Raw genomic sequence first — 14305 nt, 5'->3', positions numbered from 1 at the left:
GCTTAAAACACTGCCCAGAACCTCTGGCAGCTGTGACAATCGCCACCAGCCCTGGCCTGGCCGCCCTGGCAGCCCTCTCCAGAGAGCATCTCTGTGTTGAGTTTTGGTCTCTTCCACGCTACGTGGGCTCCTGCATCCTATCCTTGGACAGAGGGTAGACCTGTCACCTTTGCCAAGTACCTGGCCTCTTGGGGATTGAGTCTACCTGCCCAACCCTGATGCCTCTTTCCACAAATAACAGGTTCAGAGAGGTACCCGGCCTGACACAGGACTCCTCAGTGCCTGTGACTTCTGGTGTGCCCAGTGGAAGAAGCAAATTCTCCATCGGACTGAGGTGAACACATGTGAGAGATCCCCGCTGGCAGAAGGCTTGTGTCAACACAGTCATTTTTAAGTCCTCCTCAGAATTTGAGGTTCAAGAAATTGTGGATTTGTGTTTTTGAGGAAGATTAGCCCTGAGCTAACATCCCTTGCCAATCCGCCTCTTTTTGGCTGAGGAAGAGCGGCCCTGAGCTAACATCCATGCCCATCTTCCTCTACTTTATACGTGGGACGCCTGCCACAGCATGGCTTGCCAAGCGGTGCCACGTGTGCACCCAGGACCCGAACCAGCGATCCCCAGGCTACTGAAGCAGAACGTGCGAACTTAACCACTGCACCACTGGGCCAGCCCCAAGAAATCTTGGATTTTTGTCTATACAGCTGAGGACACTGGCAGCGGGCTGACTAAAGGTTTACAACCCAAGAATCACTTTAGGTGCTATATGGGGCACCTCCTGCGTCAAGCTGCTCCTGTCCTCTGCCCACGCACAGATGGTACCGACTGGTGGCCACTGGGCCTGTGGTAGGCAGAATGCCCCAGCTCTCCCTAAATACCCATGCCCTAATGCCTGGCACCTGTGCATGGTGCCTTATGTGGCAAAAGGGACTTTGTAGGTATGATTGAGTTAAGGACTTTGAGATGGGGGATTATCCTGGATTATCTGGTGGACCCAATATAATCACAGGCCTCTCTACCCATGAAAGAAGGAGGCAGGAGCATCAGAATCAGAGAGAGAGGAGGAGATGCTACGCTGCTGGCCAAGAAGATGCAGGAGGGGCCAGGAGCCAAAGACGCAGGCAGCCTCGAGAAGCTGTAAAAGGCAAGGGCATGGATTCGTCCCTAGAGCCTCTAGAAGGAGCGTGGTTCTTGATTTTAGCCGCCGTGACCCAATTTAGCCTTCTGACCTCCAGAGCTGTAAGATAATAAATCTGTATTGTTTGAAGCCACTAAATTTGTGGCAATTTGTCACAATAGCAATAGGAGACTACCACAGGGATAGGTCCGGCCATGGATGTGTTGTTGGACCTACGCAGCTTTGTTTTAAAATTCTGGAAATGTCACCTAAGAGCCCAGAGTCTTAGTTTCTCTTGGGGAAAAAAAAATCCTAACAATAGAAGATCTGGCAACCATTCTCCATATTTCTTGGTGACAGAAATCAGCTGGAGCTGTGCAGACGCTGCCTCCTTCAGACAGGGCGGGGGTTCCACACTATTCCATCGTCCACTTTACCGTCTGGCCGCTTACCTTGCAGATAAGGATCAAAAAGTCATCTACATTCTACATGAAAGAATGACCCTTGACTTGCTAAAATTTAAAAATGAAAAATCGGGCGGCAGGAACAGGAAGAAAAGGGAGCATGTTCACAAATGGAAACTTCTTTCTTATTTATCTTGGAGTTCATCACATAAATGAGAGCACAACCTAACGATCTACATGCACTGTAAGCTCTTAAAGCCTTAACCGCACGGTTTACCTGCAAAAGGTGGTCCCAGCAACGCGGAGATGCCGTTAGCACAGATGATGATGCCGTAGGCGTTGGCCAGGTGCTCAATCCCCACCAAGTCTTCAGTCACCACGGGCATCAGGGAGAAATAACCGCTGGAGAATCCTATCAGGGCACAGATGACCGCCAGGCCGGCGTAGGTGTGCATCAGTGGTAGAATAAAGATACTGAGGACCAGGGTGAAGTTGGCCATCAGGAAGACATTCCAAACGCTGATGCAAGGCAAGTCGGCCACAATGCCCAGGATCACCTTCCCGAAGATATGAACTATTGCTATAATGGAAGTCAGAGGGAAAACATCGTTTTGCTCCGATAAATTATACAAATTGACGATTTCTGGGAGGTGAATGAAAGGGATGACAAAGCTGCTGTATGCAAACAAAGCCCAGAAAATAAAGGCTACAAACATTCGATTAGTGAAGAGCGAGGCTGCCCCAAAATAGCCAGAGTACCAGTCGCGGAAGCCCTTCCTGACTCTCAGGGTCAGCTGGCTCACCGTCTTCAGAACCCGAAGGGCGCACATGTTCTTTCTGAGCCCGGCCTTCTCTTGGCACGCCTGGGCTGCGAGGTCACTGAGAGTCTCCTCGTTCCCCGGCGGGTCCCCCTTCTCTTCTGCTCTGTCCACTGGTCCATTCGACTTAATAGATTCAGTGGAGGGAGCCGGGAGGACTTGTGGATCTCTCCCTCCTGGGTCGTTTCCATCTTTCCCAGGAGAGAGGGGCCTCATGAGCGCCCCACAAACACACAGGTTTAGGGAAACGGCGCCTTGGATGAACATTGCGTTCCGCCATCCGTACTCTGCGCACAGGTACTTCAGCAAAACCGTCATGAGGAACGCGCCAAAGCCCGTCCCCGTGGTGCTCAGCCCCTGCGCAAGGGCGCGCCTCTTCTGAAAGTACCTCCCCACCATGACCACGGCCGGCAGGTAAGCCATCCCGCTTCCAAAGCCTGCGCGGGAGGGAAGGGGAAGAAAAAGCACACAGCGTGACATAAATGGACATACCAGAATCTGCAACATTTAAAGATCATCTGCATTTCATTATATTAGTCTTTTTTTTTTTTTAACAAAGAAATAATAATGATGGTCGAAAAGAAGCTCTGTGGGTAAGCACCAAAAGGGTCATCCGCCGAAGTTTCTAGTCCGTCACTTCTCCCAACAGGCTTTGCAGCACAGGTTACTCCAGCAGTAAAATAAGTCTGCATTCTCACATCAGATGAGCTCCAGGAGGACAGGGCTGTGTTCTTCTCAGCCCTGGTATGCTCGCCTGGCACTGCCCAGGACACGCAGTGTGCGCGTAGTGATTTGCTGCAAGAGTGAATGGATTCTGAGGACTCTGCTGTCAGTGCTAATTGCACTGAGTACCCGGAAAAGTATTTATGTACAAAGGGATGAGGAGCGACTGCAGACAATTTGCAGAAGCCTCAGGAATGGGCCAATTTGTTCACAGATTAATTGGAAGACTAAAAGGGGTTATAATGTACCCATAAATATAGCAACTACTGGATGTCAAAACCACATAACACTTATTGGTATCCATGATTTTTAATTGTATCTTTCTTAGAAAATTGGAACAGTTTGTGATTGACGTGGACAAAATTAAAATGCTGGTGGGGGAGGTTGTGTGTGTTGGGGGCAGGGGTTTGGGGAACTTTCTGTACTTTCTGCTCGATTTTGCCGTGAACCTAAAATTGCTCTAAAAAATGGTCTGTTAAAAAAGTGAAATAAAATAAAATAAAATGTTGGTCAAGAGGTTGGGGATTGTGTTCTCAACTTCTAGGTACAGATGGAGGGAAACCATATACCCCACCTCAGATGATCATGGGGCCCCATCTGGACCTCCTGACATTAGGACAGCAGGGGGATAGTATGAAAGAGACTTGCCCAAGATCGATCCTCAAAGCTGAAGCCTCGCTAGTTCAGCATCATTGAATAGTTTCAGAATTACTTGAATTCGGAAGGGGACCAGAGCCATCACACGTGCAAATACAGTAACGATTACCACTGACTGAGTGCCGGTTATGTGCTAGTTGCTTACAGGCTTTGTCTGATTTAGTTTTCACAATAACCCCGAAAGCTATGCCTAATTTATAAAAGATGGGACTGGACCTCATGGAGATTGAAGTGCTTTCCCAAGGCCCTGATGCAGGTGAGTGGAGAATCTGGGTTGGAATTCAGACCCAACAGCAGAGCCTGGTCCCCTTCCACGGCCCACGCTGCCTCTCACCCTGTACTGCTCATCTCCCCGCCTGCCAGCAGGGAGCCACAAGAGGATTTGATTCAGCCGGAGTCTCTAAGATGATCCCCAAGAAGCAACCTGCCTCTTTTATTTACCTTAGAGCAGTGATATTTACAGCAACTGTCAGAAGCCAACGATCCCCAACCAATTGCTCTTCAGGCGATGCCCTTGCTTTAAGAACAATTAAGCTGGCCTCTAAGCGACTCAGCAGAAGTGGGAGCAGGTCCCCATGCCTTAGTGAGGGAGGCCACATTGCCATAATTTGCATTATGGGAGAAATGAGCCTAAGAAAATGGCTATCCTTGATTTCGAACCAAACTCCGAATTAACCTTTATGACTTTTAAGTCCAAAAAAAGGCAGAAATCTCTCATTTCCTAATATTCAGGAGGTGGAGAAAAATAGTCAATAGTCTGTAAACCAGGCCTGCACCATGACAAGTTAGTTGACTTTCAATTACCTGGAATATCTGTATGCTGTTTGAGAAAATTAATATAATCCCGAAGATTTCAATGGCTAATAGGAATTTTGGGGACCTTGTGCCTTTACATAAGATGATTGTTTCTCTACTGGAATGTTCTTCCCCTCAGACAGATCTAGGGCCCAGGCCTCCATCTCCTGCTCATTTCTCACCTTCTCAACAAAGCCCATCTTGACCCCCCTATTTTAGAACACAACCCTCCCTCTGCCCACCACTCCCCTCCCCAACCCTCTTAATCTGCTCTACTTTTCTGTTTTCCTGTAGTAAATGCTTAACCGTCTAATTTACTTGTTTATCGTGTGTTGTGGTTATGGTCTGACCCCTTCTCCCCTTTGCTGCACTATGAGCTCCATGAAGGCCAGGATCTTCTGCTGTGTGGTTCACTGATATCTCTCTCCTAGTGCCTAGAACAGTGCCTGGCATAGAACAAAGGAATGAAATGAATGAAAGAAAGTTTTCGGGGAAGATAAAATGGTCCTATTTTGAAATAATAGCTACCTTTTTCATACAAGACTAATTTTACACTTCCAAGGTTAAGGCAGAAAAAAATTCAGCTTTTAAAATAAGTACACCGATTAGTATTTTGAAAAAATAGTTATTTGTCAAAGAACCAAGGAATTCTTCGATCTTAAATATTGCGGCACAGTATTATTGCCCTTATGATGGTATTGGGGGGATGTATCGTAGAAAGAACTCAGCTGGCCTCAGGTGTAAATCGTGGCTCGGCTCCCCATAAGTACCGTGTAACTTTGATCACACAGTTGAACATGCCTAGTTTCAGCTCATTGGTAAAGCAAAGACAACACCCCGTGCTGTATTGTGTGGTCCTGCTGTATATATAAAGGTAATACACCTGTGTCTTAGCACGGCTGTCAATTAACGTTACTTTCTTACCTCTTATAATAGGCCATTGGCTAATGAGACAGTTTAAATCAGATTCAAAGTAAGCTTTTAAAAAACAGAATGGTTTGGGGCTGGCCCGGTGGCTCAGGGGTTAAGCGCGGCACATTCTGCGTCAGTAGCCCGGGGTTCACCGGTTCGGATCCCAGGTGTGGACATGGCACCGCTTGGCAAAAGCCATGCTGCAGTAGGCATCCCACGTATAAAGTAGAGGAAGATGAGCATGGATGTTAGCTCAGGGCCAGTCTTCCTCAGCAAAAAGAGGAGGATTGGCAGTAGTTAGCTCAGAGCTAATCTTTCTCAAAAACAAAAAACCCAGAACGGTTTAATGAATATCCCCATCATCCGGCTTCAATAGTTATCAACTCTTGACCAATCTTGTCCCTCCGCACCCCACACACTCCCTCCTCCATATTATTTTTTTTGCAAATATAATACATATTATATTTGAAGCGAACATATCCTCCATATTATATTTGAAGCAGATCCCGAATATATCATTTCATGTGCAAATATTTTAGTATGAATCTCTAAATAGAAGACTTCTTCAAACTGCATCATCATATCATTATCTTATTTGAAAAAATGAACAATTCTTTGAGATCATGAAATATCCAAAAGGGGTTCAAATTTCCAACTGTCTCATAAATGACTGTATTTGTAAAAAACTTGTTTAAATCAGGATCCACGTAAGGCCCACACATTGCTATTTGTTGGTATATATTTTGTCTCTTAATTTCTCTCTTTTTTTTCCCTTGCAATTTACTTGTTGAGGAAACTAGGTCATTTGTCCTGTGAAATTTGTCATAATCTGGATTTTGACACAAAAGTTTAACTTTTTAGAAATTTGATTTGTCACTGATAATAACCAATATCCTAAATTTAATGTGGTTATGGATTTCTAAACAGCAGAATAAAATGACTAAAAGGAACAGAACTGAGGGACACAAGCATAAGAGTAGCATGAATTCTAACTTAGTTTGAATAATAAATGCTCTCATGTGTGAGAAAAAAGAAAACCCTGTGCCAAATGCTACAAGCATCTATTTTTCTGTTACACTATCCATGCCTCTAACAGCATTTCCCCTTCCTAATGTGAGCTTGTTACCCATAATCAGCACAATTATTAGAGGAGCTTATAGGACAGGCCTTGGGGATACTCAGACTCAAGTCCAGTGGTCAGGCAAGGCTCTGCTAATGTCCAGCCCTGTGCAGGGCCCTGGAGCAATTCTTCACCACAGTCAGGTTTAGAGGAGGAGCTTAGAGCCCAACAGGCTGCATAGGGGAAGGAGGTTCAGATGAGGAGAGAAAATCCTGTGGTCCTCGGTCACCATGCATGGGGGAAAAGGTGTCTTTAGACGCCAGGTTGAAGAGAATGGGGCTCTGGCAAAGCTGAAGAAATTTGTCCAGACTCCCCTGGCTAAGTAAGATTGCTCAGACATTAATTTTCTGCTTAATAGGAGGACACTTCCACGCGATTTTAATTGCCTAGGTGTTAAGAAAAAAAAAGGTGTAAACAAATTTGCCTCAAATGCTTTTTGGAATGAAGAAGGTATACAATTAATAAAACAAATTAAATTGGACTCTGGCAGGGCTGTAAGGGGAGCTCTCACAAGAAACAGATGCTTGCATCTTGGACTGGAAGTAAACCTACTTTACTACTGAAGGAAGATTTCTCCCCCCACCCAGCAACTGCCCAGCCAATGAGAAATGCCACAGCTCAGCCAATGAGAAATGCCACAGCTCAGCCAATTAGAAGTGCCACAGCTCAGCCAATGAGAAGCTGTCGCCACTCTGAACTGCTACTTTCCCCCAATGGATTTTCTTTTAGAACAGCCCCTCCCTACTCCCCCTTTTTCTCTATAAAAGCCACTCCCCACCTTTCTTTTCCAGATTTGCCTAGGGTTCGCCATAGCATGTGCATCCTGACTTGCAAGTCTTTTGGCCATTCCCAAATAAACTCATTTTGCGATAAAATAACAGGCAAGTTTGCTTTTTAAGTTGACAAAGGATATAAACAAAGTTTCTTTCAAACATAAATAGTACGGTGATATATATAACTCTCTCAACCACTTGCTTTTTGCAGTATATCTTTGCATCTAACTTTTTCTTTTCTATAAAGTGGGGGCTAGATTTCCACTTAGCTTCAATATGCCTCACTAATGACAGCTCAAAAGCATTTTGCATTTACAAGCTAACTGATTTAGCTGGAGTTTCCACTTAAATATAGTCATATATATATTTGTGGGGGAGGTGGATACATTTATTTTCAGAGACTTTCTTTGGGTTTTTCCTGTATAAAAAGAGCGAGTGATAAAGTGGCTCAACACTTTCCTTTCACCAGCTTCCTGGGTTTCTTCCTATTTCCTTGGATCCATAAATATTTGTTGAATAAATAAGTGGATGAATGAATAAATGAATGAATATGGAGATAATATTATCTGAGAATCAATAAGCAATTAACCGCAAAAATAAAATTCCGTGTAAACAGAGTCTAACCATAGAAGTCTTAAAGTGATGAGAATAAATCTCAAGTTCCAGTTTTTAGGATCGAGTCATAGCCCATACAGTCAAACACCACCAGATCAAGTTGATAGGGGGCCCCACGTGTCTGCCCAGAGACTCCCGTGTGGCTCCTCGGTCTCAGCTGGGGTGTTTATTTCCTCAACCAGGACACAAATATCCCTGTGCTACGTCTATTCATTGGACTGTCACAGGGAAAAGTTTCTGAAACACGCAGGGAAAACATCTTAAGTTGTTCTTTAAGACTGTCCTCAGGTCCTTCAGATCAATGGTTTTCAAACTGCGCCTTAAAGGATACGGAAGTGCTTTAGGTGTATGTGTGGATAGACGTACATTATAGAGAACCAACCCGTCGACTTACAGGGACAGTATGTTTTTGTGTTCACCGTCTCCTGCTATCGTAAAGAGTATTCTTAAGCTAACAATGTTATGTCACATATAAAATAACAATCAGAGATCAGCTAATACCTACTGAGCACTTTTGTACTAAGTGTGTTATACAGATCATCTCACATAGTCATTTCAACAACCCTGTAAACGAGGCACTCTTAATTATCCCATTTTGCACAAGCAGGTTAAGTAATTTGCCCAAAGTCATACAGAGAATAAGTGGGGAAAAAAAACCCTAGCAAGAAGTGCAAACTCTCATTCTAACACTGCTGCCAATGTGTCATTTATTGGGATTGTAACTCTGAACTCAAAGAAGTCAGGCTGGATCTGGTTCATTGAAATACAATTGTACAAGTAAGAAACGACTTATCTGTGTGACTTCTGCTACCTGTTGATAAAGGAAAATTATGGCTGGGAAGATATTTTGCAGAACGGATATGCAAACCGTGCTGCCTGGCAGCCAATTTTAACCTTTTCTCTGGGGACCAACACTGCACTCCACATTTGCTTCTTAGAGTCTCTGCACGTGTGTGGGTTTTGCTGCTGTTTCATTAATCTGAACAGGGCTGAAGGAGAAAATGATTACTCTGTGACTCACGCTAGATTCTGCAGTTATTAAATGAGAGAATTTATTAATTTCCTTATTATTTGGTCTGTTCACCTACGTCTGTATTACTGCCTCCTTTTCCTGTTCCTCATAAGAGAAAGGACTAGCACTTCGAACCAAGTACGGAAAATTTAATTAAATTCTATTAGGGAGGCGAAGTAGAGTTGTTAGGTTGTTTTCCCACACTTAACGTGTATTTAATATCTTATATTAAAAAGTATTTCCTGGAGGATAGGATGGGGTTGGGGTGGGTGGAGGAGACAAAAGGATAAAATATTTTAGGGGGTCTCTTTTTCCACAGTTAAATGCATTGCCTAAATGCCCAAGAAAAACATTTAAAATCAAGTTTAAAAAACTCAATATGCTTACCAGCTGTCACTCCAAAGGTAATAAAGAGATAATGCACATTCGCAGCGTAGGCACTCAACACCCAGCCAAGCGAGTTCACCAGCCCTCCAACTATCGCAGTCCGGCGGCAGCCACAGGTGTTAATGAACAAGCCAATGAAAGGCCCTGTCACAGAACATCGAAAAAGGAATTGACTAATGGGGTTTTATTTTCATGCTTTCTTAGTAAATCCTGATATGAAGACAAAAAGTAAAACATTACTAGAGGTGTTAAATAAAATAAACAAGCTCCCCCCCATTTCTATGCAAAAAGCCTTTAGCAGGCAAAGACGGATTTCAATAATTTCACTGGACAGCAAGTTTCTAGGTTTTCAAGGAAGGCAGACCTGAAATAAACGGATAAATAAATTGGTTCATTCTCTTGTCTACAACAGAAGTCCTAAACTAGTGGTCTACGTCTCTGTTTGGCCTGCAGATGCATTTTCTTTACCCCAAACAAAGTTTAAAAAGCATTTTGAATCAGTTGCTAACATTTAAAAATTAAGAGAATTCACAAAAAAATCCAGTAGCAGCACAGGATATCTTCCCGCACAGCCCAAATCAGCTGAAGCTGCCCAGCAGCTGATCCCTTCTGGCTGCGTTGCGCCCTCACTCACTGCTGCACTCTCCACCCTGCCCTTTAGTCATATATCTGGTCCCCTGCCCTCATTGACATTACTTGTTTGGCTTCTGTACACATTTGAGTTTTTGACTCTAGACCTAGAGGGAGTAGAGGAAGGGGGTTCTGAGGACTCCCACGCTTCAAGCAAGGAATCCAGAGCCTGTTTTCATGAGGACACCTAGATGGAAACCACATTGAAAAGAACTTGTCATTGCTTCATACATATTTCAGCCCCTGCTGACTCTCAGGCCCTGACTGGACCCACTTGGGACACTGTTTGGAGCTTCAGCAACACATTTGGTTGTGTGAAATGTGCCAGTACCCCCAGCAGCGCCGTATCATGTGATACACATTCTGATTGCTTACTTTACTAGGATGCTCTAGTTTTTGTCAACCTTCTTTGTTTTCTTCTTCATTTGGGGGTAATTTCTGATGTCACTGAAGGTAAATACTTGTCTCGTGATCAATGATTCCTTGTCTAAATAGCAATCCAGACTTCAGCCATTCAGTATGAGGCTGTACTCAACATTCAGTAAGATGGCGCATTTTCAACATTGTCTTATTTTTGCTCGTTATTACTTTACATAATTATGAAACCCCATATTCAGGTGGGACTATTTCAGGTTAACTTGTTGGACTCTAAGGAGCTTCCCTTTCTAGCCCAAACTGATAGAAAACTTTCCTGTAACGTTCCAACTATATTCATGTGCAAATTTGGGTACGTAATCTGCTAAGAGTCTTTTCTTTAGTCTAATCATTTTGAGAAAGCGGAATCCTAAAAATTATGAAGGCAAAGACTTATTCATTTAATTAACCGTGTCGCATTACAGAAAATAATTCAGTAGATAATAGTTATATATATTATAAAATAAGCACATTTATAAATAATACTGTTATATATATTATAAAATAAGCACATTTATAAATAATATATAAACTAAGCACATTGATAGAAACACCTGAGGGAATTATTGGGGGCAACTGAAATTCAGAAACCATGCATTGAAGATATTTCCTTAGTTTCTTTACAGGTATTTTTATTTTTCTAAACCCATGGTTACTTCACTACTCGAATCTGAGATGAGTGGATAAAAAAGAGAAAAATGCATGGCTCATCAGTTTGCTGTTAATAGGCCTTTTAAGATATGAAAGGTCAACAGATCACAGTACAGTAGCACGATCATATTTTCCACGTTACAGAAAGGGCCCGCAAGCAAGTTTTTCTGCAATAGTGCATGTTTATGAAACATCAAATTAAGAAAGGATTTGAGGAAAATGGGGGAAATTCCCGAGTAAGGGCAGATATTCGTGTCTGCAGGAATGTCACATATCAAAAAGAGTATTAATTGCTTTCCTGATGAGAACATTCGGTTGATAGCGCTGTCTGGCTTCTAGTTCAACAACTCCTGCGCCAGTCGTGCTGGAGCTTCAGGCATTTACGATTCGCAGACGGGCAAAGCAGCCCCGGAAATGCTGTGACTCCTCCATAGTTACAAAATACAGATATGTCAAAAAAAGGAAGTCAGAGCCAAGCTTTCTGGCTCTGTTTCACTTTCAACCATTGTTTACTGATAGTCAGTTGGCATCTCCAAGAGCGAACTGCCATTTCAACAAAATGAAAAGAACTCCCCACGCGGTCTAAGGCGAGGGGGAAAATAAGATTGAGGTACGGTCCTTTGGCTGTGATGCCCACTTTTGTAGAGGAATTCAATGTTTTGGAATGAGGTTATACACATTCTCAGACTTTCTCCTCTTCGGAAGGAATCTGAGTCTTGCCCCATTTCCCACATAATATAGTGTCACGTTGGCGCAGGGACACCCTGAGGAAGTCATAATTTCTTGCCCATCCCAGTCTCTCATAGGTTGAAAACAGGCCAGGTGAGGAGAGAAATAATCGGAGGTGAGCCTTGGCATACAGTCCTGGAGGAAAGTAGGTGGTTTATCGAATTCCCGGTCTCTTGGACTAACTCCTCACTGTGATAAGAAGTTAGAGTAAGAGGTTAGTTAGGCTCCTAACCTCTACGTCAATGGCTCTCTGCCCTGGCTGAACATGGGAGTCACTTAGGAGCCTTAAAAAAAAAATCCTGATGCTTAGGTCCATCCCAAGAGAGTCTGATTTAATTGTCCAGGTGCAGCCCAAGTGGCAGGGTTTGGAACAGCTCCCCAGGTGGATCTGATGTGCAGCTAGGGTTGACAACCACTCAACTCTCATCTACCTGGCAAGCAAGTAACCTTCTGCAGCCTATAAATTCCCCTAACAGCATGGCTTCCACCAAGAATTACTCCAAGAGCGATCACAAAGGCTGCTGCAGCTACCACTGAGCTGATTACATTTTGTGAAAAATCGGGACCTTCTGCAGGAAACGAGCAAAAATTCATGCTAGCAAAGAATGAAACAAGAATGAAATTATTGAATTGCCCACGTCCAAGTCATTGCCCAAGAGAGAGATGGCTTTCAACTCCGTAACACAGTTCATGGATTTTTTTCAATTTAAAAGAGGTAACCCAAAGGTGCTCACAACACTTCAAAAATGAAAACAATTTATATTTATTCACTTCAAACATATTTTCAGTTCCATTTGATGTAGTGGCAGGCACTGTGGTATAGTGGACACAATTTTGAAGCCCAATGGACCAGGCGTGAAGCCTGTCCTCCACTTACTGACTGGTCAACCTTCAGTAAGTTACTTAATGTCTCTGAGCCTTGCATGTTCTTCCTCTGTCAGCTAGACATGATGGTCTAGCCCGCAGAGTTGCTGTAGGGTCAAACGAGATCATGTACATAACATGCACTTAGCATGTTGTGAGTGTTCAATCGAGGAGAGCTGTTCCTGCTGGCTTCTGGTTGGAAAATCACCCAACATATCTGCGGCCACCCCGTACCAGGCAGCTTAAGATAATGGACAGCAATTTAGGGTGATGACAGGCATAATAAAAGACCTTTCATTTATATAACTATGGGCCTTGCTGTGTTATGATTTCTCAGCCCCAAGATAAAAGATGTTGATCTGGCAGGCGCCTTTCCCCTAGAAAGTTCAGTCTACAGACAGACAGTCCACTGTCTGGCATTTAAGGACTCTCAAACAGAATTCCAAATACACAGTTATCTCCCAATTAAATTAGAGACGACAATCACATTTCACCATCATTAGGAGTTCGGTGTTCTTATTTTGGGGATCATCTTCAAAACCATATCCGATAATTTCAAGGCTGGTTTCCATTACATATTTCTGTAGAACTCATGAAACACATAATGATCTCTAAGACAAACTTATAGGATGGTTTGGAAAATATGGGGACATTTTATATTCTGGCCTTTTTCTTTTTTGTTGCAGGCACACACTTCCTAGTTTGAATCTGTAAGTGTTTTGTTCTATCCCTTAAACATTTATTTTTAAAAAGGTAAGAAGCAGCCAGCCCTGTGGCCTAGTGGTTAAGTTCAGCATGCTCTGCTTTGGTGGCCCAGGTTCAGTTCCTGGGTGCAGACCTACACCACTTGTCAGAAGCCAGGCTGTGGCGGCGACCCACATACAAAATAGAGGACGATTGGTACAGATGTTAAGCTCACCCCAAATCTTCCTCAAACAAAAAGAGGAAGATTGGCAACAGATGTGAGCTCAGGACGAATCTTCCTCAGCAAAAAAAAAAAAAAAAAAAAGAAACCTGGATTTTAATGGCTTATAGAGAAGGTAGGATTGCAACTAACATAAAACTACACATTCCCTACACTGAAGTACACCTACCTGCACTTTTCATATGACAAACAGTCCTAGTTTATCAAGGCCAACGCAGGGTCGAAGGAATCAGTTCATTAATGTTATAGGCAAAAATGATTTATCAACAATTCTCTCACACACATAATGGTGCCCTTATTTAATTTTAAAACTAGATCAGTATTAATTCCCTTTGATAAATACCAGCCCCCCATCTTGAGAAATAACACTCTGCCCTTGTTTTTTATCATTAGTATCACCACTGTTATTAATGTTGCATGGATTATCCAAAATCACATTGATTGAATGCCAGCCAAGATCAACACATCTCTGAAGTGGATTCAAGCAACTCGTTACTAATGTGGAAATCGCTGAAAAGGCACAGTCTCCATCAAACACACACATGCCTGTCATAGATACACGCTCACAAAACCAGAGAAAGATCTGAGGCCATTTATGTTTCCTCTACAAAATATTTCACAACTAGTTTAAATGAAAAAAAATAGATGTAAAAGTATGGTTTTTTACTTTCAAGTGAAGCAACTGAACAGCATGATGGTACAGTGGTATTATCTCACAGGATTTTTAAGAGAATTAAATAAAATTAGATGAGATAATATAA

At 43.1% G+C, this 14305-nt stretch overlaps 1 protein-coding gene across 1 annotated transcript in view; it reads right to left on the bottom strand.

Moving 5' to 3' along the window:
• The window catches only part of SLC16A14 (solute carrier family 16 member 14), a 31420-nt gene that overhangs the window by 7853 nt on the left and 9262 nt on the right, over positions 1–14305 (bottom strand). The window contains exons 3-4 of the mRNA XM_046643871.1: positions 9332–9475; positions 1797–2774 (exon numbers count right to left, since the gene is read on the bottom strand). Of these exons, the coding sequence (XP_046499827.1) occupies positions 1797–2774; positions 9332–9475 (1122 nt within the window). The remainder of the gene's footprint in view (positions 1–1796; positions 2775–9331; positions 9476–14305) is intronic.

Source organism: Equus quagga, chromosome 17 (assembly GCF_021613505.1).
Source record: "Equus quagga isolate Etosha38 chromosome 17, UCLA_HA_Equagga_1.0, whole genome shotgun sequence".
In the NCBI taxonomy this organism is placed as follows: Eukaryota; Metazoa; Chordata; class Mammalia; order Perissodactyla; family Equidae; genus Equus; species Equus quagga.
This window is presented reverse-complemented; position numbering and strand designations above follow the sequence as displayed.